Source organism: Buteo buteo, unplaced genomic scaffold (assembly GCF_964188355.1).
Source record: "Buteo buteo unplaced genomic scaffold, bButBut1.hap1.1 HAP1_SCAFFOLD_76, whole genome shotgun sequence".
In the NCBI taxonomy this organism is placed as follows: domain Eukaryota; kingdom Metazoa; phylum Chordata; class Aves; order Accipitriformes; family Accipitridae; genus Buteo; species Buteo buteo.
The window spans coordinates 146,583-167,853 of NW_027439240.1; the positions used below are offsets into that span (position 1 = coordinate 146,583).

General features: G+C 56.1%; 1 protein-coding gene across 1 annotated transcript; it reads left to right on the plus strand.

Moving 5' to 3' along the window:
- The first annotated feature begins 15,053 nt into the window (after positions 1 to 15,053).
- LOC142027871 (T-cell activation Rho GTPase-activating protein-like) lies at positions 15,054 to 19,639 on the plus strand. Its single transcript, XM_075022068.1, has 9 exons — positions 15,054 to 15,063; positions 15,648 to 15,732; positions 15,823 to 15,876; positions 16,193 to 16,856; positions 17,090 to 17,251; positions 17,336 to 17,445; positions 17,792 to 17,987; positions 18,215 to 18,332; positions 19,605 to 19,639. The coding sequence occupies exons 4-9, from the start codon at positions 16,707 to 16,709 to the stop codon at positions 19,637 to 19,639; spliced, it is 771 nt and encodes a 256-aa protein (XP_074878169.1). The 5' UTR covers positions 15,054 to 15,063; positions 15,648 to 15,732; positions 15,823 to 15,876; positions 16,193 to 16,706.
- Positions 19,640 to 21,271: the final 1,632 nt, after the last annotated feature.

The following is a 21,271-nucleotide window of genomic DNA, read 5'->3' on the forward strand; positions in this document are numbered from 1 at the left end:
ATAAACCCATCGATAACTCGCCAACAAAATACTTACCTCCCTGTCATCCTCAGGAATCCATTTCTTGTAGTTCTGCAATTCACTGTTTTCTCTAGCTGAAGAAATGGTGTCATTATATTGAAAAAAAAAATGCTGAAAGGATATATCCATTAAATAAAATTTACATAGAATGTCTTTGTATATAATGTTTTTTTTACCCAGGAATATGAAAGGTACCTTCTTCTAAAACAGCATGGTTGTAGATTAGTTCATGTATTCCTAAATACAGCTAAGTAAGCTGTCAACTTAAAGATTTGTCTAAGTTAGTAGCATTTCTCTTAAATACAGCCTGTTAATGTTAGCATAAATGAACGGAAGGAAGGAGATAAAGAACGCTGTGCGCAACTGTGACACAAGCTATGTTCAAGTGAGACTACTAAAAGAATTAGTAGCCTCAAACAGAAAGGGGGGAACTGATAGCATATTTCCATACATTCTGTATGGTATGTCTAAATATTTTGATGGTTTGAATATTTTGTACCAGCCGTGGAAACTGGTTTGCTGCTAGGTGACTGTAAAAGTGAGATTTGGTAAATAATTGAAGTTTGATTTCACCGGAGCTCTGATTGTTAAAGTCGCTTTCCTTCGCCGTTTTTTTAAATGATGGCTGCATCAGCCGGACGGATGGCACTGTCGAGGGGCTGCAGCTGAGCACCCCTGGTGCTGCTCCAAGCCTGGATGTCTCACCTCTCCAAGGAAGCTGCACCCAGGAGCACTCTGCCACCTGCTCTTCCAGACCCGGTGTTTCTCATTCAAACTGAGATGACCCGTCGCGTTGAGCCGCGTGCAAGTAATTTCTATAGGATTGGCTTAACATGCAGTAGTGCTGTCTGCCTGCGCACGGTTGTCTTCCACCGCTGGTCAATGGGAGTCTCTGCTGACAACTAAAAATGGAATTGAATGGAAGGGAATTGCAAGTCAAAAGGGCCCTGTAATAATTTTAGAGTGCCTGAGGCACCATGCTGAAGCCCTGGCATTATAAATAAGGGTAATGTACTAGAGACTGAATTGCAATCAAAGCAGCTGTAAGAACGTGGAGTGTGCGCTGAGCTTCTTTAAGGTGTGTGGAGTTAGATTATGATCTGTAGGCAGTGCAGGCAAATCCATATTTGCTCACGGACGTATGTAGGGACCCTAAAGCCTGTGATTAGAAAGGCCGAAGGGATGTGGGGAATGTGAGAAGAAGGCTCCAGAGCCAGGAGTGAGAGAGCTGTATTGGAGCAGCCCGACCCTCTGGTTGTCTCAAAGTGTTTCCAGGGGCTGAACGGTGGAAGGGGCTGACTCTGTCCTCCCGGCTCACCGCGTCTCATCTCCTGGACCGTCTGTGTGATGATGCAGTCTGCTGACCTCTTGCTGCATTTCACGGTAATTACATCTACCTAAAATACTCTGTTTAAAAAAAACCAAACCAACCGCTGTTTATGAATAAGGTTGGTGGGAGGATGGGAAGAATCCGAATGTCCTGGGTGAGCTCACTGTTCCTGACATAAACTGGAGTAAATCCAGTACTGTCAGTGGGCCCGTGAGTGTTAACAGCAGCTCATGGCAAATTGCACGGGCTGCCCCAGAAGGGCTGGAGCTGAGTCGGAGGGTCAGGCAGGGGAAGCGTAAGGGTTGGCCTTGGTGCCTGCTGAAGCTGGGCAGATGCTGTGGGCCACCCTTGGGACAGCTGGTACAATGGCACGGCTTGAATAGCTCGATGGTGAGGCGTGATGGCAGGGAGGAGAGCGAGCGCTTCTTGAGTTGGGACTCACTGTCTGATTTCAAGTGCTGGTGGCTGAATTTACCAGCTCAGTGCCTTTATTCCCTTATAACCCTCTCAGCCACCATGGGCTGTGTGTGTCCTGCTTTGTGCCATGTGCAGGATGACAATCCCTTTTTCTGCAAAGGTGAATGGGCTTGGGAAGAACACCAGTTAAAGGGTGCCACGTACTGCTGCGTTTTGGGTGCAGACATACCCACAAATCTTGCTCCCACCAAATTGCATCCTGCAGGGAGAGTTTTGCTGGTAAATGGGTGTAAATGGGTGCAGGCAGACAAGGGGAGGAGGGTCCCTGCCTGGCCCGCAGCTCCCTCCCTCGCCATTCTTGGGGTGATTTGGGGTTATTTTGCTGTGTCAGTGAGGCAAAGCTGGGCTCTCTGGGGCTGAGGTCAGTGGGACCTGAGGAAGGCTGTGATGGTCTTGAGGCTTTGAAGGGCTCTGCAGCGAGCCCCGTCCCCACTGGAGGGGACGCTGGTGGGGTTCAAGATGAAGGCGTTGGAGCCCTTGCTGTCGTGTGTGCCTGTGTCCCCCCCGGCCCCCAAGGTCTGTCGTTGTCGCAGGGGCTGCGTGCTGCTTTCTGTGTGGGGCCGTGCCCGTGAGTCCTGCAGGGACCTGTCTGTCCTGGCTTCCCCACCAAAGGGCTGCTCCCCCTGGGGAAGGGGAGAGGGGAGTCGTCCGTGTGCCGCCCCACCGTTGCCTGCCCCGCTGGTGGTGACTCGGCCCTGGGGGTGGCTCGGTTCCCCTCGGGGCTTTCCCCGGCTCGGATCTGGGGCTCAGCAGGGCTTTTGCACCTCTCGGGTGCTGTTTTTTGGTGCCCCCTGCTCTCCCTCCCCCTCCCACACAGGCAGGGAGCGGTTCTGGAGAATGAGCTTTTAGTTGAAAAGACAAGAGAAAAGGTCCCATCCAAGCTGGTCTAACCCCTCCCTACCCCCCTCCCCGACCTCCCCTTCAACAAATACCCACGCCTCCTCTCCCACCCCCCACTCCCCCCATCTCCATCCCTCTCACCCCTGTCTAATCCCCACCCCCCACACACACCCCCACGTTGGCTGCAAGAGCCCTGCGCTTGCTGGGTGGCGTTGGCAAGGAGCTCTGCGCCTGCCTCTTCCTCCGCTTGCCTGCCGTGGCAGGTGGGGATGGTGGCAGGTCCATCCCGGCATCCTCTCACAGCTCCTGGGGCTCCATCCTGATGATGTTGAATATTTCTAGGCTCAGCATGATGTTGCTGAGCTCGGGGATGCAGTAGTCAGGGGTGAGCAGCTCCTCAGGCAGCGAGAGCGAGCTGAAGTCGCGGTTGGGGGTGGCTGCTCCGGTGCCACCAGTGTCCCCGGGCATAGAGCTCCTGCTGGGAGCATCCTGGTTGACCCCCACTCCATCCGGGGAGCAACCAAAGAGCACTAGGGCCTCTTGGAGAGGCACTTTCTCAGACGCTGCAAGTTCACCTACAGGCTCCCCAAGGGCTTGATTGTGGGGGTCAGCGCAGGGGCTGGGGGGGACGTCACTGCCTGGGGGTGCCCCCACATGGGTGGCCATGCCACAGGTGTTGATCTTGGCCAACGGCCCCTCGATGTCCTTGTGGCCGGGGATGGGTGTTGGCATCGCTGGGGGGGCTGGGGCCATCCCTCTCCCCTCTCCGCTGGTGCCAGCAGGGTCCCCAGGCATGGGGCCGCTGCTGGGACCATCCTGGCTGACCCCCACTCCATCCAGGGAGCAATCGAAGAGCCTTAGGGCCTCTTCCAGGAGCATCTCCTCGGACACTGCAAGGTCGCCTGCGGTGTCCCCAGTGGCTTGATTGTGGGTGGCAGCGCAGGGGCTGGGGGAGACATCGCTGCCCAGGGGTGCCCCCACAGGGGTGGCCGTGCTGGGGATGTTGATCTGTGCCAACTGCCCCTCGATGTGCTGGTAGCCGGGGATGGACACTGGCAGCTCCAGAGGGGCTGGGGCCACCCCACTCCTCTGATTTTTGTAGGGTGCGAGGTATTGTGGTTGGCCCTGGGGGGTCCCTGGGGCTGTCCAGGCCAGGGGGGCCCCGCAGCCCCCGGGACCCCACAGGGCAGCACCCAGCAGAGAAGCGGCGCCTTGGCCGAGCGTGGCGGTGGCCGGTGGAGGCAGGTGGGTGGTTGTCCACTGGATGCCAAAGACCCGGGGATCGAAGAGGCAGCCACATGGAGCCCTCTGCAGACCTGTGTGGGTGAGGGGGAGCCGTGCTGGGCCGGGGGGACTCTCCAGGGGCACCCGCCGAGCCGGCCCCCGATGGCCGACATCCCCCAGCTCTGGGCCAGGGGCGTGGGGAGCTTGTGGCTGGGGCGATCCCCATGGGGTGAGCTGCTGTGCCGGTGGGACGGGGTTGCAAATCAGGGAGGAGGCTCGCGTCTAGGAGGTGAAATGGGAGAGGTGGCCCCAAATATTTGGGGAATTCTCTGCAGATGAGCTTTCCTGGGCACGCACCGCCCAGGCGAGGGCAAGGATGCTCACCGGGGCTTGCTGAACCCCCATGCGAAAAGTGCCGGGGGAACGGGTGTGATGGGGATGGCGAAGGTGCCAGAACAGACTGGGGTGCCATACCTGCTGGTGGTGCCTGGGGGGCCTGGGGTGCCTGGGCTGCAGGGAAGGGCTGCTCCCACGCGGGCAGGCGGCACAGGTTGGCTGAGCCTAAAAGAGAGAGACAGGAGCGATGGCCGGCGGTCACCTCCGCTCTTGGTCCCCAAAAGCATCCCTGGCCTGCAGGGGTTGTGGTCGGTCCCTACCTTGAGGGTAGAAGGTTTTGGGGAGCACGAAGGGCTGGAAAAGCTGGGGCGCCGGGGGGCCCCAGGGCCCACGCGGTGGGAGCTGCACTGGTGGCCGCGCCATGGTCCCTTCTGGCCGTTGGCTGCCAAGGACTCTTTGGCGTCTCCCCGGAAGGAATGCGGGGGCTCCCTGTGTTCCGCCCCACCCCCAAGAGCCTCCCCAGCTCGTCCTGGGGAGGGAAAGGGTTAAGGGAGGCTGGGGTGCCCCTGGGGCCTACAGGCGGCTCCCGGGGTCTGCGGGTGCAAATCCTCTTTGCTTTCAACAGTATTTTTCCGGTGGGGGAAGAAGAGCAAGTTGATGCAGCCGAGCTGAGCGGGGACCAAGCTGCAGCCGCAGCCTCCTTGCGCCAGATGGCAAATGCATTTGTGACTGTTGCCCGTGCTTCTGTTCGCTGCGTTGACCGGAGCGAGGCAGAAATAGGAAAAAGGACCTCGAGGGCGCAAAGGAAGGTCACGCGGTGTCGCTCGGTGGCACGCTTTCCCCCAGCCCTTGCTCCAGTAGTGCTGTCAGGTCTTTTAGTCTCCTGATGGGAAAAGCAGCAGCTCTGGATCCCCCTCGGAGGGGGCGGCGCTTTCCCTGGGTGCGTGACACCCAGGAGGAGACGGTACCCACCGCCGCGTGCTCCCAGAAAAGCACTGGATTCTGCCCAACGTCCGGTGTCGGGGTGCTGGGGCTGTTTGCGCTCTACGGGACCCCAGGGATGGGGCTAGTACATCCCCTCCTCGTGCTTGGAGGATTCGGCACTAGCAAGGACACCCTGGTACCAAGGACACAGGCCTCTCGCTCCCGCTGTGCGAACAGTGTGTGGCCTGGGGAGTCGGGACAACTGCCGTGAACCGGAGGCCAAAGATCTCTCCTGGCCTGTATCCTGTTAATCAAAGAGATTGCACTCTGTTTGTGAGGCACCTCTGGCTGCAAGATTGTGCAAGGCCATCTGCTGCGTAACTTGTGGCAGGGACCGATGCTGGGGGTGTGAAGGCAAGCGCGCTTCTAAAACCATAAAACTCCGTTTCATTTCAGAGCGCAGCTGAGCCGCCCCGCTCCTCAACACTCTGCCATCTGCACCGCTGTGGCTGGGACCGGGCGGTGCTGCACATCCCAAAGGCCACCAAGTCACACCCGCGTCCCTGCTGCTTTGCCGGGAGCTTCTGCGATGCGAGCGATGTTCTGGGGGCTGATCTCTTGGACTGCAGCTACGCCATCCCTGACGGGCAGCTGGTCAGGAGGGTTGTGTCCCAGGTGGAATTCCAGCTCTCTGACGAGAACCTGGCCAAGGATGCTTTCCTCCTGAAACATGTCCAGAAGAACAAGATGGGCTTCGTCAGCATCAAACTGCTGACGTCCTTGAAGAAGGTAGGCAGCCCGTCGCGTTGGCCAGCCGGGGTGGGAAGTGGCCTCCACGTGGAGGATGCCTGGGTGTCTGGGTGTGCTCTGGCTGTCTGCGGTGAGGTGGACGGGGAGGTCCAGGCTCTGCTCAGGCTGCCTGTGTCCCGGCAAAGCGCTGGTGGTGCAGAGCTGGGCCCTGCTCTCTGCCTTCAACGTGCTGCAGCAGTTTGCCACCCAGGGAGGGTGGCTGGGGAAGCGGTGAGCAGTCCTCAAACCCCAAGCCCAGGGCTGGCTTCACCTCTTCTGCCCGTGGTTCCCCCAGGCTGCTGTGAGAGAGGAGAGCTCGTCCTCCGGCGGTGAGGCTCCTTTACGTTTGGGTTTGGGGCTTTCTCTTTTCTTTTGTTTTTCATCACGACTAGATGAATGAGCAGCGCAGTTTATTAAAGCAACGGTACAGGTGCTTTTGGATTGCCCGTGATAAATAGACTGTCTGCAAAGCACGTGCAGGTGGCAATACAGTTGCCTACAAGCGCATGAAATGATGAAAGAAAAGAGCTCTAAAGAATTCTAAGTTTCCCGGGGAAGCACTCGGTACAGCCGAGTGTTTGAATCTCATGCAATAGGCATCCCTGTGGCGGGGGGGGAGAGAGGCTCAGCTCATCGACTGATCCCAGAAGTCAGCGATGTCCTCCCGACTTGTCTGTGATGGTGTCTTCCCTGACATTTCTCCTCTCTTAAGCCCTTTTATGTTTTCTGAGTTTTTCGGTGGAGCTTGAGTGACTCTAGTCATACATACCTTTCCTTTGATTGGTATAAAGTTCTCTCGGTTTGCTTTTAAAGGTATACGCTGGAGAAAATTCAGAGCATGTGCTCAGTGGGGGGGTGGTCGCACCTTGGAGGTGGGTACCTTTGGGGGTGGAGGTGTGTTTTGGTATTATAATGAGCAGAGTTCACCCAAAAGACCTGCTGTTGTGTGTGAGTACCCCAGAAGTGGGCACGTGTGATAGAAACCAGAAGTGTAGGGCGTTAGCTCGACAGAACCGCCGTTATTTTACCTCCTTGCTTCAGTGGATTCAATGCAGGGACCAAGCGCTCTCATTCCGATCGTTCCGGTTGCCTACCCCTGCGATCACAGAGCCTGGCCGCGGGGTCTCGGCTCCGCTCCACCCTCCGTGTTACTTTTCAGAGTCAGCGTACCAAGCTTCCCCGGTGTTGCTGACGTCCAAAGTTGCAGGTCACGTTGCTTAGGGAGCCACCATGGAACCGATCCTTTACGTGTGCACTGCGTTCCTCCCCGGAGGTTCACCTTCCCTTGAGGGGCGGCGGGGGGCGTGCGTCGTACCGACAAGTCACCTCCAGCAATCATTGCACGGGCTGTCGCTGTGCCCAGGAGGCCCGGGGGTCTCTCCCTGCCCTTGGCGGCCATGCCCTGGGCCCAGCTGCTGGGTGTCCCTGGCGCCTCCTCTGCCACTCGGCTCGCAAGGAGACGCCTGGTGCTGTTCCTCTTCTGTCGGGTCATGGCAGGAACCAAGCGTGCAGCGCAGAGACCGCCCTTATTCGCTGTCCCCTCTCTGCGCCAGAGCTACAGCCTATGTGGCCCCGCAGCCAGGAGGAGCAGGGACTTGATGTGGCTGGACACAACCCCTTTTCGTGGGGCGTAAGGGGGGTGATTTCGGCAGCCGCAGCCTGGTGGCAAGCCAAAGCGTAACCAGAGCCATAGGTTGGGATGGTGGGTGCCAACAGCCCGCCACGGAAGTAAGTCAGGCTTTGAGAAACAAGTGCGCGGAGGTGACCCCGGTGTGGTGGAAGGAAAGGTTGGTGGTATTCAGACGTGGACCATTTGGATCCGTGACCAAAGGCCAGCCAGGCAAAGGACAGACAGCTCTTCCAAACTGTCAAAATAGCCCATTGCTGCTATTGCCATCACAACCCCTTGTCCCACTGAAACCCAGCTGTGCAGCCTTTCTATTAAACACACCCGTTGGCCGTGTTTATAGGGGATACCAAAGGCGCTTCAGCCATGGGTGAAACTTCCACAGCTCACCTGTGACTTGAACCTTTCCGAGAGTTCTTTGCCTACCTCGGTTTGTGGGAAGATGTTCAGATCTTATCTGAAACCCTGGCAAGTCTCCTTTTCCTTTAGGATTTAGTATTTTGAGTACTGAGAGATTAAGAGAGGTACTCTCCTTGCCATTTTGTGCGTTGGTGCCAAAATGGATCTGTACCTTCAGACTCTGTAAATGAGGGCATCTAGGCCACAGACGTTCCTTTGGTTGTGGTGCTGCCAGAGGTGAAAGACAGGGGTTTGGTTCCCTCTGCAGGAACTCTGCAGAGATGTAGAGAGCATGCACGGTTTCCTCACCGTTCCTTACCAAGGCACCAAGGGACATTTGCTACCACACTGTCAGGGGAGGTTTGGACTTGACGTGAGGAGACATTTCTTTCCCAAGAGGGTGGTCACACCCTGAAACAGGCTTCCTGGAGAGGTGGTGGGTGCCCCATGCCTGTCAGTGTTGAAGAGGCTTTTGGACAATGCCCTTAATACCATGCTTGAACTTTTGGTCAGCCATGAAGCGGTCAGGCAGGAGGACTAGTAGGGACTTGTAGGTCCCTTCCAGCTGAACTATGTTACTCTCATTCAGAACGTGAAAAGAGAAAAAGAAACAGGTTTTTCCCACTTTGTTGGAATTTGACAGAAAGTAAATTAAAGATGCCTTGTCCAAAGTTGCACAGCAGTTTAGCAATTGCATTTCAAACCCGTGTTTTGGTAGTTGAAGAAATTACACTGCCAATAGAGCTGTTTAGGAAGAAAAAGGAGTAGTTTTGCGGAGGATGTGTGAAGGGCTCTAGAAAAATATCTTTAAAGAGTCTGTGGGTGTTTCCCATGGAAAGCACTGATTTTGTTTGAAAGCTAAGGCTCTTTCAGCTTGGGCATCTTTTAGTTTTAGAGCAAAACCTTAGTATTTCTCAGAGGAAACAGGAACTTGTACAAATTGAGTCGAATCCTCAGCTTCCTATTTAAAAATGTCTTTAAGGGAAATGTACTATCAGGCCACAACTGTGCAATGGCATTAGTCCCTAAATTAATCCCAGATGCATACCAGTTCACAAGGAAGCCATCTACTTGGTTGTCTGATTTATGAAATCTCCCCTGGCCTGTAAGGCTCACATTGAATCCCATCCTACCATCACCTTTAACACACTTGTTTTACCCATGATTTATGCTTCATAAAATGACCTTCCATAAGTGTTAGCAACTCCAAGTCAGCACCAATTCTTTTGATAAAAATAACCTGCTACGATTGTCTGAGCAATCATAGTTAAATTATACCACCACTTCCATACAGTTCTGTAACAATATTCCTCTAGTGGTTCTGATACAACAGAGCTTCTTTATCTAAACAGTTAATGGCAACACCCATCGATAAGTAAGGAACACATAGATCAATATACTTTTCCAGGGGAAAATATTTTAAAGACTGTCCATTAGTAGAAATCAAAAGGCAAAACCCCTCAAAGTCTGGAGGAAGATGCAAAAGTGCTTCTTTGCAAGAGGGTTTTCGTCCACTCTTACTGAAGTCAACTGAAGGGAAGATCTGAATAAAGCCACGGTGCCTTCTCCCACCCGACTCTGACCATTCACCGAGATCCAGTGCTTAGCGCTGTTCCCAAACAGTTTCCACTGAGACTGGATGAACTGTCAGATGCTACCAAGATTTATAAGCTTAAGCTCCCAGTCTCTCCTGCCCTTTCCACATCCACTTCTTCCCTTTCTGATAAGGCATGAATCATCATCAGAAATCACTCTCCAGCCCATTAACAAACTAAACATTGCACAGGCTCGTAGAAGTACACGGGTGACTATTGTTACATCTGCCTCCATATTAGAGGGATCAGCACTGTAAAAATACCTGCAGTCAGCAAATATTCACGTTGCATTTATGAGCATCTTCATTCCAGTACACCCATTATGAAACAATATTATCGTGGTAGGAAGGCTAGGTAGGTATTCCAGCAAGGAAGACTGCTTTGCTGCTATATTAATACCTTATATTATAGTGCAATAATCCTGTGCTCTACAGAGTCTCAGACTGGTTCATTGGAGCGGGGCGGGGGGGAAGTGTATGGCTTTAAACAGCTTGCAGTATTGGGTCAAAAAAGGCACAGATGTTGCAGCAAATCCTTGAAACAACATAAACTCACTGTGCTCATCTGAGCCTATCCAAAAAAGTATTCACCGTGGCCAGACCAAGGGTTCTGTGCTGTGCCTGGCTAATTCAACAGCAGGGCACCCTGTTTGGGAGAACCACTAATCCTCAAACGTAGCATTAAAGAAGATGAGACCAAGGCTACAGAGACTTTTGTGAAACTGAGCATAAGAAAAGAATCATACCTTCCTGAGCCTCAAAAGAATTTCTGCGAAATCTTAGATATTTCTGCGATGACTTCAGGAGATAATCTTACAGCAAGTGACTCCTAACAGAGTTTTCAGATGCCTTTAGGAATAAGGAAGGACTTTAGTAATCTCTCACCCTCATATGCAGTCTCGAGAAAGCATATGCCTGAGAAACAGAGGAAAACCAGAGTGAGGAGATGGGGAAGTCGAGAACGTTATTCGCAGTAGCTGCTCTCATTTGACCGGATCAAGACTGGCAGAGTGTTAGCAGAGGTATGGAACAGATGTGAAAGCCTCAGACGTTTCTGCCCAGCGGGTAACACTGTGGGATGTAAACGGTAAGGCTGCGTGCATTTTTTTCGCAACACAGTAAAAAGTGAAGTTAAAAATACCAAATCCACCAGACCGAAAAGATTTCCATCCTACTCAGGTGATGAGAGGAAAAAATCCTCTCAGGAGATTGAAAGAGAGGTACTCCATAAACACGCGCATCTGTGGTTCCCAAGCCCATCGTTCAAAACTTCTGTCATCAGTTTATTTTCTCCCATGGGTCTTCTCCAATTCAGTAGCTGTCACTCCAGTGAAAACCGCAACGCAAAGCTGACATTTATTGAAGGTGGGCAGGGCCCTGTGAAGTCTACTGTGGCACTGCAGACAAATCTAAACATCATCTTTACTCACAAATTTCCATTCAGATCAGTGAAAGCAGAATTGCCTCTGAGGTGTGGGAATAATAAAGAGAAAATTCTCCTTTCGGTTGCACTTAAGAACAGGCTTGCAGAGGCACTGGTGGGAAGCCTGCTGGAAACCGAGGGGCCATGTGGAAGTCAAGGAAAGCAGAATATGCTTTCCACCACCTAGAGAAGGAGCATCTGGATGGGGGAGGAGGAGCAAGCAAGAGAGGAGGAGCTGAGACTTTGCCAGAAGAAATAGGAGGCCCCTGTGGTGCTGACCGCCCAGGAGTGCTCCGGGATGTCACGGGGAGGCTGGCACGCTGGTTCGAAGCACAGACCGCTTTCCCCTGCTCCTTTTCCACGCGGGCACCAGGACACGGTAAAGCAAAACCCGGGCAAGGTCAAGCAGGACTCGAGTGGCACGAGTGAAAGGGACAGGTGCCCGAGTGATCTTCTCTTCTGTCCTGCCAGTCAGAGGTAGGGGTGTGTAACCGAAAAAGCCAGTCGAAGAAACTCTCTGAGGCTCAATTTTGGAGTTTTAGAAAGCAGGCATTCTTTATTGCAGCGCTGGATGCATGGGAGATCGTTCTGCCTATCGTGCATATCGTTACCTACAGCAAGGCAAGCTTATATTGTTCTAATCGTATACTTATTTATGTTATCCTTGACATAGTGTCCGCCCTTTGGGCATGCGCAGTGTGGCTCATCTCTTTTTCCTAGTTAGCTGACCTCGGCAGGTTTTAATGGCTGGATGCACCAATGTCTGTCCCAACGGCAGGTGGGGGACAGGGCTCTGCCCTTCGTGAGACCCCCAGCCCCTGGAGTGGTGGCTGGAAGATGGGTAGGTCAAAGGACCCTGATGGGAGCCCTGCAGGGCCTCATCCATTGGACCGACGGGCACCTTCCCTTGTCACACAGAGCATCTCATGGGCTGGAAAAGGGATGCTCTGGAGAGTTTCTGGCAAATCTCTGGAGAAAAGCTTCTTCCCGCCCCTCTCCCAGGGGCTTTCTTGGTTCTGGTGCCCTTCCCAAGGACAGCCCCACAGGTGGGTGCAGCCAGCATGGCAGGAAAGAACAGGCAGCAGCCACAGCGGTCAGCACGGCGGGAAAGCCAAGGATAAAGCCTTATCACCCAAGTGTGATAAAGCCTTAATAACCAAGCGTGCTGCTCCTCGGACAGGAGTATTCCTGCCTAAGCTCACCACACATTGCATTTCCCTGTGGCTTTCGGCAGGATATGAATGGCTCTTCAGTGCCGGTGGTCGCTCCCCTCTTTCAGTGAAAATTGCAGATTTTCTTCCTGTTGGACCCGCCTCAGTTCCAGTCTCTTGGGGGTTGAAAGCTGGCACAGCATGGGTGCCAGAGACGTTCCCACAGCTTGGCTGGCGTCCACAAGGAGGAGTCTGTCTTTAGCCACGATGGTCATTTCCAGGGAAAACAGCTTGTGGTATTGACCAGGACCCTACGCGGACAACAGAAGAGCAAGGATGCGGCCGTTTGCCACAAGTCCAGTGGAGCAGGCTGCTCAAACACAGCCCACGGTGACTTTCTGTGCCGCTGGGCCTGTGGGGACAAAGGATTAAGCCTGAATTACCTGCATGAAATAGAGCTATCGCTAGCCTCGTGCAACGGCACCCAGGAGCTGGTCCTGAAAACCACCAATCCAGGACACGGAAAGCTTTTAACCGCTGTGGCTATTCTGGAATAGACTGTGCCGTGTGCATCCATTTCTATTAACAACCCTTCTCCTGCAGCCGCAAAGGAGTTTGAGAGCTTGCTTATGGCTAAAGGGGGTTGGTGACCTGGGACGGTGGCTGAGGCTTGGGGCTTGCATTGCCTGTGACCAGCTATGAGCACAGAGTGACAGAGGAAAGACTTTCCCTGGGGAAGAGGCACCAGGGAGTGGCTGAGGTGGAGGAAAGCTTCGCCCCGGTTTTGGCTGTAGGTGGAAAGCTCTGGATCAGCACGAAATTCTACGTCTCCTCTAGCATGGCACAGGTACCGAGTCTTCTGTTGGTACCAAGTAGAGGCAGAATGTAAGGCAAAGTGGCTCATCGAATGGGAATGATCTAGGGAAATTTACTTGGCTATTAAAAGCCCCATTGCTCCAGAAGTTGAATCTTTTTTCTCTAGTCCTTTTTTTTTTTGGAAGGGGGTGGCGGGAGGGGCATGGATAATTTATCTTCATACCTACAAAACCACGCATTGTAGCAGTCAAGATGGAATACGCCTTTCTCACGTACCTTTTCTTTTTTGAACACGGTGAGTTCAATCTGCTGATCAATAGCCCACTGCGTTCAATAGACGCCTTGGATTTCTATCCTTCGGCTCAAGAGCTAGACACAACCTTCTGTCGTTGGTGTTAGCACAATTAATGCAGATAATCTGCTATCTTCTCCCTAATAATCTAGGCTACATACTACCTAACAATCTATGCGAGAGTACAACCTGATCCAGTGTTACACGCAACATCAGCACTGTGAAGAGCTGTGACATTCAAATGAAAAAGGAGACATTTTGAACACCTTGTAATAGCTTGCAGGAATACAAAGGGGAAGCACTGTGTAAATAATACCCAAACCAATATGGATTTTTCCCCTAAATTTCTGAACCTCCTGTGACAAGTGATGGCCTATCAAAGTGCATGTCTGCCCCCCCCTGCGCTGCACCACGTGGGATCTGTTCACATTCCCTGGTCTGGGAGATGGGGCAGAGCGGACCCTCCGGCAGCTTGCAGCTTGTGGCACAGAAGCGGGAGGAGAGGCTCATGCGCCGGAGGGTCCTGCTGTCAACCTGGAGGATCTTGACAGGCTGGAGAAAGGGGCTGACAGGAACCTCCTGTAGTTCCCCAAGGGGAAGAGCAAAGTCCTGGAGACCTGGGGACGAAGAAGCCCTTGCGCCAGTAAATGCTGGGGGACACCCAGCTGGAAAGCAGCTGTGCAGACACCTGGGGTGATGGTGGACGCCAAGTGGAGCGATTTCGAGCCAGAAAAGTGCCCCTGGGGCAAAGGCGGCTCCCTGCCTCCTGGGCTGCAGGAGGCAAAGCGTTGGCAAGAGGTGGAGGGAGACGGTCCTTCCCCTCTGCTGGGTCCGTCCAGCCCGCCCGGGGCTCCCCAGTGCCAGGCAGAGACGGCCATACTGGAGAGAACTCTCACCCACTGGGTGGGTGCCCCTCCCACTTTCCGTTGGGCTCAGAATGTTGGTCGTTGGGCTTAGAATGTTGGTCGTTGGGCTCAGAATGTTGGTCAGTTGGAGCCCACAGCCACCAGAGACAGCAGCACGGAGCTGTGCTGGCACACAGGAGCGCTGGGAGGAGGCAGGATCCGGCCGAGCAGCACCTCGCCGGCACCGGCACCTCGCCTCCCATCCCCGCTGTCGCCGAGTGGCCCGCGTCCTTGGTCCACGGCGAGGGTCCTCCTCTCCCGGGCAGGATGGGCCAGGCCAACTGCTGCTGCGGCTCCAGGTGGGCTCTCCCTGTGCCTCGGGGGCACGGCCGGGACCCGCGGTGGCAGCGGCCTTTCTCATGCCCGCCGCTCTCTGCTCTGCAGGGAGGCTCTCGCCGACGCCGAGCTGGTGCTGAGCGCGGACGTGCGGCTGACCCGGGGCCGCAAGAGGAGCGAGAGACGCCTTCTCCTCCTCCAGGAGGAACTGGTGATCGCCAAGTTGCAGTAAGACCCTCAGAGCCCAGCTGCCTTTCCCCCAGCCGCCTTTCCCCCAGCCCTGGCCCTGGCCCCGGGGCAGGGACACCCCGGCACCAGCCCCAGGCCCCGGCACCTTGGTGGGTGCTGGAGGCGCCCATCGCTGTCCGTCCGTCTGTCCCAAGGGCAAGTGGGGGACGGGGCTCTGCCCGGGGGGATCCCCAGGAGGTCACCTCCAGCTCACCGCCTGCCTCTCCTGTCTGCTCTCTGCAGACGCGGCACCAGCGTGCGCCCACAGCTCCGCCTGGCCCTGGACCAGCTGTGGGTGCTGAGCGGCGGAAAGGAGGCAGCGGGGGACGAGGAAGAGGAGGAAGGCGGCGATGAGGACAGGACCTCCGTCATCCTCGTCTGGTCCACCGGCTCCTGTGTTGCCGCTTTTGGGTGAGTCGTGGTGCCACGTCCCATGGTCGGGCAGGAGAGGTTCACAACCGTGCCCACGCCATCCTGTGAATGGCCTCTGCCCTGCGTGCAGAGCCTGGGCAGGGAGCGGGAAGCACGCTGGCAGGGAGGGATGGGGGCATTGCCAGGTCCTGCATCCCTTGGTGCCCTTTGGGTCCCCAGAAGAGAAGGGCAAAAGCAGCTGCTCTGGCAGGACACGGGGAGCCAGGGCTTGGGCAGCGTCTCTGTCCTGCCCCACGGGGCTTTGTCCCACTCCGGCGTCCTTCCCCACGGGGCAGGGCTGCACAGGCGCCCGCCTCTGCCCACGGGCTGGGGGGCAGCGGGTCCTGACGCTGGTTCTCCTCTCTTTCTGCAGCTCCTGGGCGCTGAAGGAGCTGTGGGTGGGCACGCTGCTGGGGTAAGCCGCGGGGATGCTGCAGGCACAGCCGGACGGGGGAACACAGCTCCCCAGCTGGGGAGAGGTGCCCTCGCGGCTGCGGGCAGCTCTCGGGCAGAGCTGCCTCACAGGAGAGAAGGGGCAGCTTGGGGCTCAGCCTGCTCTCTCCCTGTCCCTTGCCGGTGCACAGGACACCAGGAGGAGCCAAGAGAGCCCGCGTGACCCGTCTCCCCTCCCTCAGACCCCTGGAGAAGGAGCTGAGCTGCCGCCACACCGTGAGTGTCTCCCCGGTCTGGGCTCTGTCCCCGAGCCCTGGTCCTGAGGCATTGCTGCTCACCTTCCTCCGCTCCTTCTCTCTTGCCCAGTGGAGGACATTCAGCACCAGGAGCCTGGAGAGGCTGATGGAGGGCCAGGCAGAGGTGAGAATGGCTGCCTTTCACCCGTCTCTGGCTGTGCCGGCGTCTGCGGCCAGCGGGGTGAGCTTGTAAGGCAGAGATGGAGGGAGGGAGCGTCCCACGGTGCCACTCGGGGAGCGTAGAGGGTTGGGGAGCCACCAGGCATGCCAGCACATCCTCGCTGGCGGCGCTGGGGGGAAGCCTGCCGTGTGGGGCAGAGAGCCCAGGAGGGCAGAGGGTCCCAGCTCTGCCGCGCTCAGGCTGCTGGTGCCGGGTGGCAGCTCGCCGGTGGCCCTTTCTGCTGCGGGGCTGCTCTCTAAGCGCAGCCTGCTTCTTGCAGGATCGTCCCAAGCAAGGGCAAAGGCCACCGACAGCCCCATCTATCAAAGCTGGGGGACTTTGCGGCTCACCAGGTGAGTTCTGGAAAGAAGCACATTGTCCTGCAAATGGTTGAGCTGTGCTCACTTGTCCTTTGAGTGTCTCCATGCAGGTGCGGCACCCCAAGGGAGGACGTCACCTGGACGAGCAAGGACACCTGCTGGGCAGCAGCCGCTGGATGTGGTTCTGCGGGGACCCAGAGCCTCTCCTGCTGCCCACAGTTTGGAGGAGGGCAGGGCGAGGGCTGGGACAGGTTGTCCCGGTGGCATGCCGGCTCTCAAGAGCTTCCGAGCTGGAGCCGCTGAGCTGGAGCTGTGGTTCCAGCTGCTGGCTCCCTGCCCATCCTGCCTCAGCCCTCAGCACCGTGCTGCAGGCAGGGCAGGCTCCGGGAGTGCTGGCCCAGCTGTCTCCATTGACACGCTCTTGCTCCATTTTCCTTTTCGGAAGGAGGGAACACCATCAGGAGGAGGAAGAGGATGGGGCTGCCCTGGCCCTTTGCTCATCGGAGGACCCTGGCCGCTGCCCAGGCGCCAGGGCAGGTGGGCTCCGGCTGCAGCAGGGCGCTCTTTGGCCAGCCCCTGGCAGCCCTCTGCGGGGAGGACGGCTCCCTGCCCCGGCCCATCCAGGTAAGCCAGCCTGGGCAGGGGGTCCCCAGCCCTCCCTCCCGCTGCTCCAGAGGGGAGGTGGGTGTCCCCAGGAGCTCCGGGGATGGGGGATTGGGCCCTTCACCCCCAGAAGACGCTTCTGGTGCCAGCCCCCTTTGCGGGGGGCAAGGAGCAGGATCTGGGGCAGTGCTTTGGTCACTGCTGTTGGAAGGCAGCTTCTCAGCCAAGCAACTGTCCTCCTGCCCCTCCTGCAGGAGATGCTGGCTGTCCTGCACAAGGAAGGACCGTCGACAGAAGGGATATTCCGAAGAGCTGCCGGCAGGACAGAGTTTCGTGAGCTGCGGGAGGCCCTGGACCACGGTGCGGATGTCGACCTGGGCAGCCAGCCTGCGCTGCTGCTGGCCGTCATCTTGAAGGTGAGCGCTTCTGACCTGCAGCTGGAAGAGCTCCTGGCTGGCCTGGAGTGTTTAGAGGCTCACCTGGAGCCCCTGGCATTGCAGGACTTCCTCCGAAGCATCCCCGCCAAGCTCCTCGTGACAGACCTCTACGAGGACTGGATGGCAGCGATGCAGAAGAGCGGCAAGGAGGAGAAGGTTGAAGAGCTGAAAGCGTAAGTGTGGGCAGCAGCCTGCCTGTTGAGGAGGGACTGGTAGAGGCCTGGGACTTGCCTGAAAAGGGACGGTCTCCTTAAAAAGCTGTGTCTTCTGACAGCTTGCTTTTGCTGCGGTGGGCTTAGATTTCGGGGGAAAGGGCACGGAGAGGGAGCCTTCCCTTGCCTGGGCTTGGGTGAAATGAGGAGCTGGGAAGCAACGCCGTGCTTCCTTCCTGAAGCGCAGGAGCACTGGCCGCTGGCTGAGAGCACCCGGAAAGCTGCGCAACCCACCTGTGTTGGGCAAGCTTTGGGGACAGCTGTGGGCAACATCTGCTCTATTAACGTTGAGTTCCTGTTCCCTCAGGGTGGCCAAGAAGTTGCCTGGAGCCAATCTCGTCCTCCTCAAGCGGCTGCTGGCCCTCCTCCAGCACATCGGCCACAACGCCTCCAGCAGCAGAATGACCGCCAGCAACCTGGCCATCTGCCTTGGGCCAAATCTGCTGAGCCCACCTAACGAGGACGTGCTCCCCCTTGAGGCCATGCTGGCGGTGACTGAGAAGGTGCGCTGTACTGAGCAGCCGGCTGCAGCCTTGCCGGCCCATCCGAGCTTGGCTGCTCAGAGGTCCCTGGCTGCCTCTTCTCTTGAGCGAATGCTGGTGGGGTGGCTGCCTGCAAGAGCAGCCCCACAACCACAGCCTCCTGCGCAGAGGCAAGGGTCGGGAGTGGGAAAGGCTGTGTGATACATTTTCAGGCACCTGGGTTGAGACTGAGGGTTTGATGTGTGCAGGTGAACGTGCTGGTGGCGTTTCTCATTGAAAACTGCGGTGACATCTTTGTGGAGGAGATGGCTGGCCGCTCCTGTCCATCAGCCGGGGAGTCGGCAGCCCCCATGGACAGAGCCACAGGTATGAGGAGGAACTGAGGGCTGTCCCAGGCTGGGGCTTGGGCTACCAGAAACCTCAATGTCGAGAAGACAGCTGGTGTAGGGCTTTGGGTGGGTTTTGCTTTAGGTGTGCTTTACTTCCAAGGAGTCACTTTGCTGCACGTGCTTTTCCTTTCTAGACCTGCATTTGGAAGAGCAAAGTGGCCCTGCAGGCAGAGCAGACAAGGACCACCAGGCAGAAGCCTTGCTGCACACACCACCCGCTTCTCTGCTGGATGTCCTCAAAGAAGCTGGGGGAGACGCGGTGGTGGAGTCCGAAATGTCAGAGGTATGGCAGCTCCATCAGGGGCTACCCTCCTACCCGAGACACGGTATCCCCGTGTTTGCTGAGCTGCCAGAAACGAACTGAGTGTCACACACCCGTGTGAACCCTGTGTTCCAAAGTGAGGCCCTTGGAAGAACGGGCTAATGCAAACCAGCCAGAGGGATCTTCTCTGTAGGGCTAAGGCAGCATTTTGCCAAACAGTCGCCTGCTACTCCAGGGTGTCCCTTGCCACCTGCTGACTCTGACATTTCTGTTGTAGGCACCCGTTGCTTTGGCTCCAGCCACCCCAGGGAGCACAGTAGACTCCCTGGGATGCACAGAAGGACTAAAGAGCGTTTCAGAGGAAAGAAGGTGAAATGAGTCAGCTTTGGGTAAATCAAGAACTGATTCTAGTTGATCCTGGCTTTACCTACCTAATCATACTGTGGGATGGAAAGGTTTGCAGGCTCCCCCCAGGAGAAGGAAAACAGAAAGAAAAGAAAGAGAAAACAGGCCTGGGCAGAGGAGAAGGAATGCCAACGAGAAAAGAAAAGAAGGAAGAGAGAAGGAGATGGGGACTTAAAAGAAGCAGGAAGGTCCAGCAGGTCAGGAAGCCCAGGTGTGTACCAGGCTCTGCTGCCCATCTTTCCCAACTCTCAGCGCTGCTCCAAGTCAGTCCGACCCGCTGGCAAGGGACGGTGCTGCGCGGGGCTTGGAAATAACTCCATGGCCACTCCCCAGGGGCTCCCCATCGAGCCCTGCTGCGTGGCACAGGGGCCCTGTGCATCTGTGCACGCATGCAGGTCTCCAAGTGCATTACCCGTGGGGATAAGGTGCCAGAGCCATCCCCTGGTTGATGCCAGCCATAGCTCTCTCTTCTGGGCTATGAACAATTCCTCGTCAACGGTGTTCCCCAAAGAAAGGGGAACCAAGTCATGCCTATTCCTGCCTTCATGGGTTTATCAGTGCTCTCTGACTCTGTCGTTGTAGGTGCCGTTTCCCTGTTACGGGCTGAAGCCCTGTGACTCCCGGGCCCGCCCCCCGCCGCAGTTGATGTTTGCAATAAAAGGATCTTTTCTCTCTTCTGAGTGTGTCTGCCATACGATATTCTGGACTAGGTAGATGGGGTTTTGTGGTGAGTCCTCGGGGAGGAGTCTGGGATCTTGCCTTGTCCCAGCATCCTTTCCCGCAGGCATCAGGGTTGAGTTCAGGTGCTTTAGGAGTGAAACCAAAGCACAGACTCACACAGGAGGGTGGAGGTTGGAAGGGACCTGTAGAGTTCCTCTGGTCCAACCCGCCTGCTCAAGCAGGCTCACCTAGAGCAGCTTGCCCTGGACAACGTGCCCTTGGGTTTTGAACATCGCCAAGGACGGAGACTCCGCAAACTCCCTGGGCAACCTGTGCCAGTGTTTGACCACCCAGACAGGAAAAAGTTGTTTTCTCATGTGCAGCTGGAGCATATCATGTGTTTTCATTTGTGCCTGTTGCCTCTGGTGCTCTCAGTGGGCACTCTTGAGAAGAGCCTGGCTCCCTCGTCTTCATTCCCTCCCAGCAGATTTAGAGAGATAGATAGATAGCTAAGACACCCCCCCACACACCCCCAGGCTTTCTCTTCTCCCCACGGAAGTGTGCCAGCTTAAAAGCAGCAGGGAAAAGTCGGCTTCCTTGAGGCTCCTTGTTTTGCAGGTGACCTGGAGACGTGAGGTTCCCCTGCCAAGCTGGCCCAGGGAAGAGAGGCGGAGGGCTGGAGGGCACAGCTGGACTCCTGCTCCTGCAACAGCAGGGACTCGCTGGCCAGAAATGGCCCCGAGGACCCCGGCAAGGGGCTGTGCTCAGTGCTGCAGAGGAAGGCGAACCCCCCCGGGACCTGTGCCAATCTGCCCGGGGGAAAAACTCCTTCCTGAGCCCAGCCCTGGTGCCCCGAGCAGGGTCCGGGGAGCTCCTGCGGGGGAGCGCGTTTGGGGTCGGCAGCCAGGGACCTAGAGAGTGGTTTTATGAGTGTGAGTGAATTTGCTTTTGCAATGAGATGTGTACAGGCATTGCCAGGGCCTGGCTTTACTCTGGAAGTGACTGTTGTTAGCTGCTGCAGAATTGAAGAGACTGTGCTATGAACACCACGCCAATTAGGCTGTCTCCAGACCTGAAGCTGCATTAAATCTCGTGCCACACTAGTCTCCTTTTTCCTTTGGAGAAGTAGGCCGAGTCTTTGAAATTCTGCCACATGACTTTATTTTGGGATGAATTGAAATGCAGTTGTTTCTTTAGCTTTGCTTATTAGCATTCTGCTGGAATAGTGTCAGATCCAGGAGGATTAACCTTCCTCCTTGTTTTGTTCTCTGAGTTGATTTTGGAGAGGAAGGCGTGTTGTCTGTCTTGTGGTGTCGTGTGGTGTTCAGAAGATGCTTGAAACGTTGCTCTTGTCTGTGACCGAGCTCTTTCCCTCAGCGTAATCCCTTTGGACAGCACTGCCAGTAGTGTGCGTACGTTTCTGAGCAGCCTGCAGGTGTTTGATCTCCCGATGGTAGAGAGAGCACTGCATTTGTTTGAGTTTGGCAGCCTGTCATCGCGCCTTGCTTTCTTCCATTCTTTCCACCCTCTTCCCCTCATCGCCGCTTCAGCGTCCCTTCCTGAATCGTACTTTTGTGTCCCTGCTGATT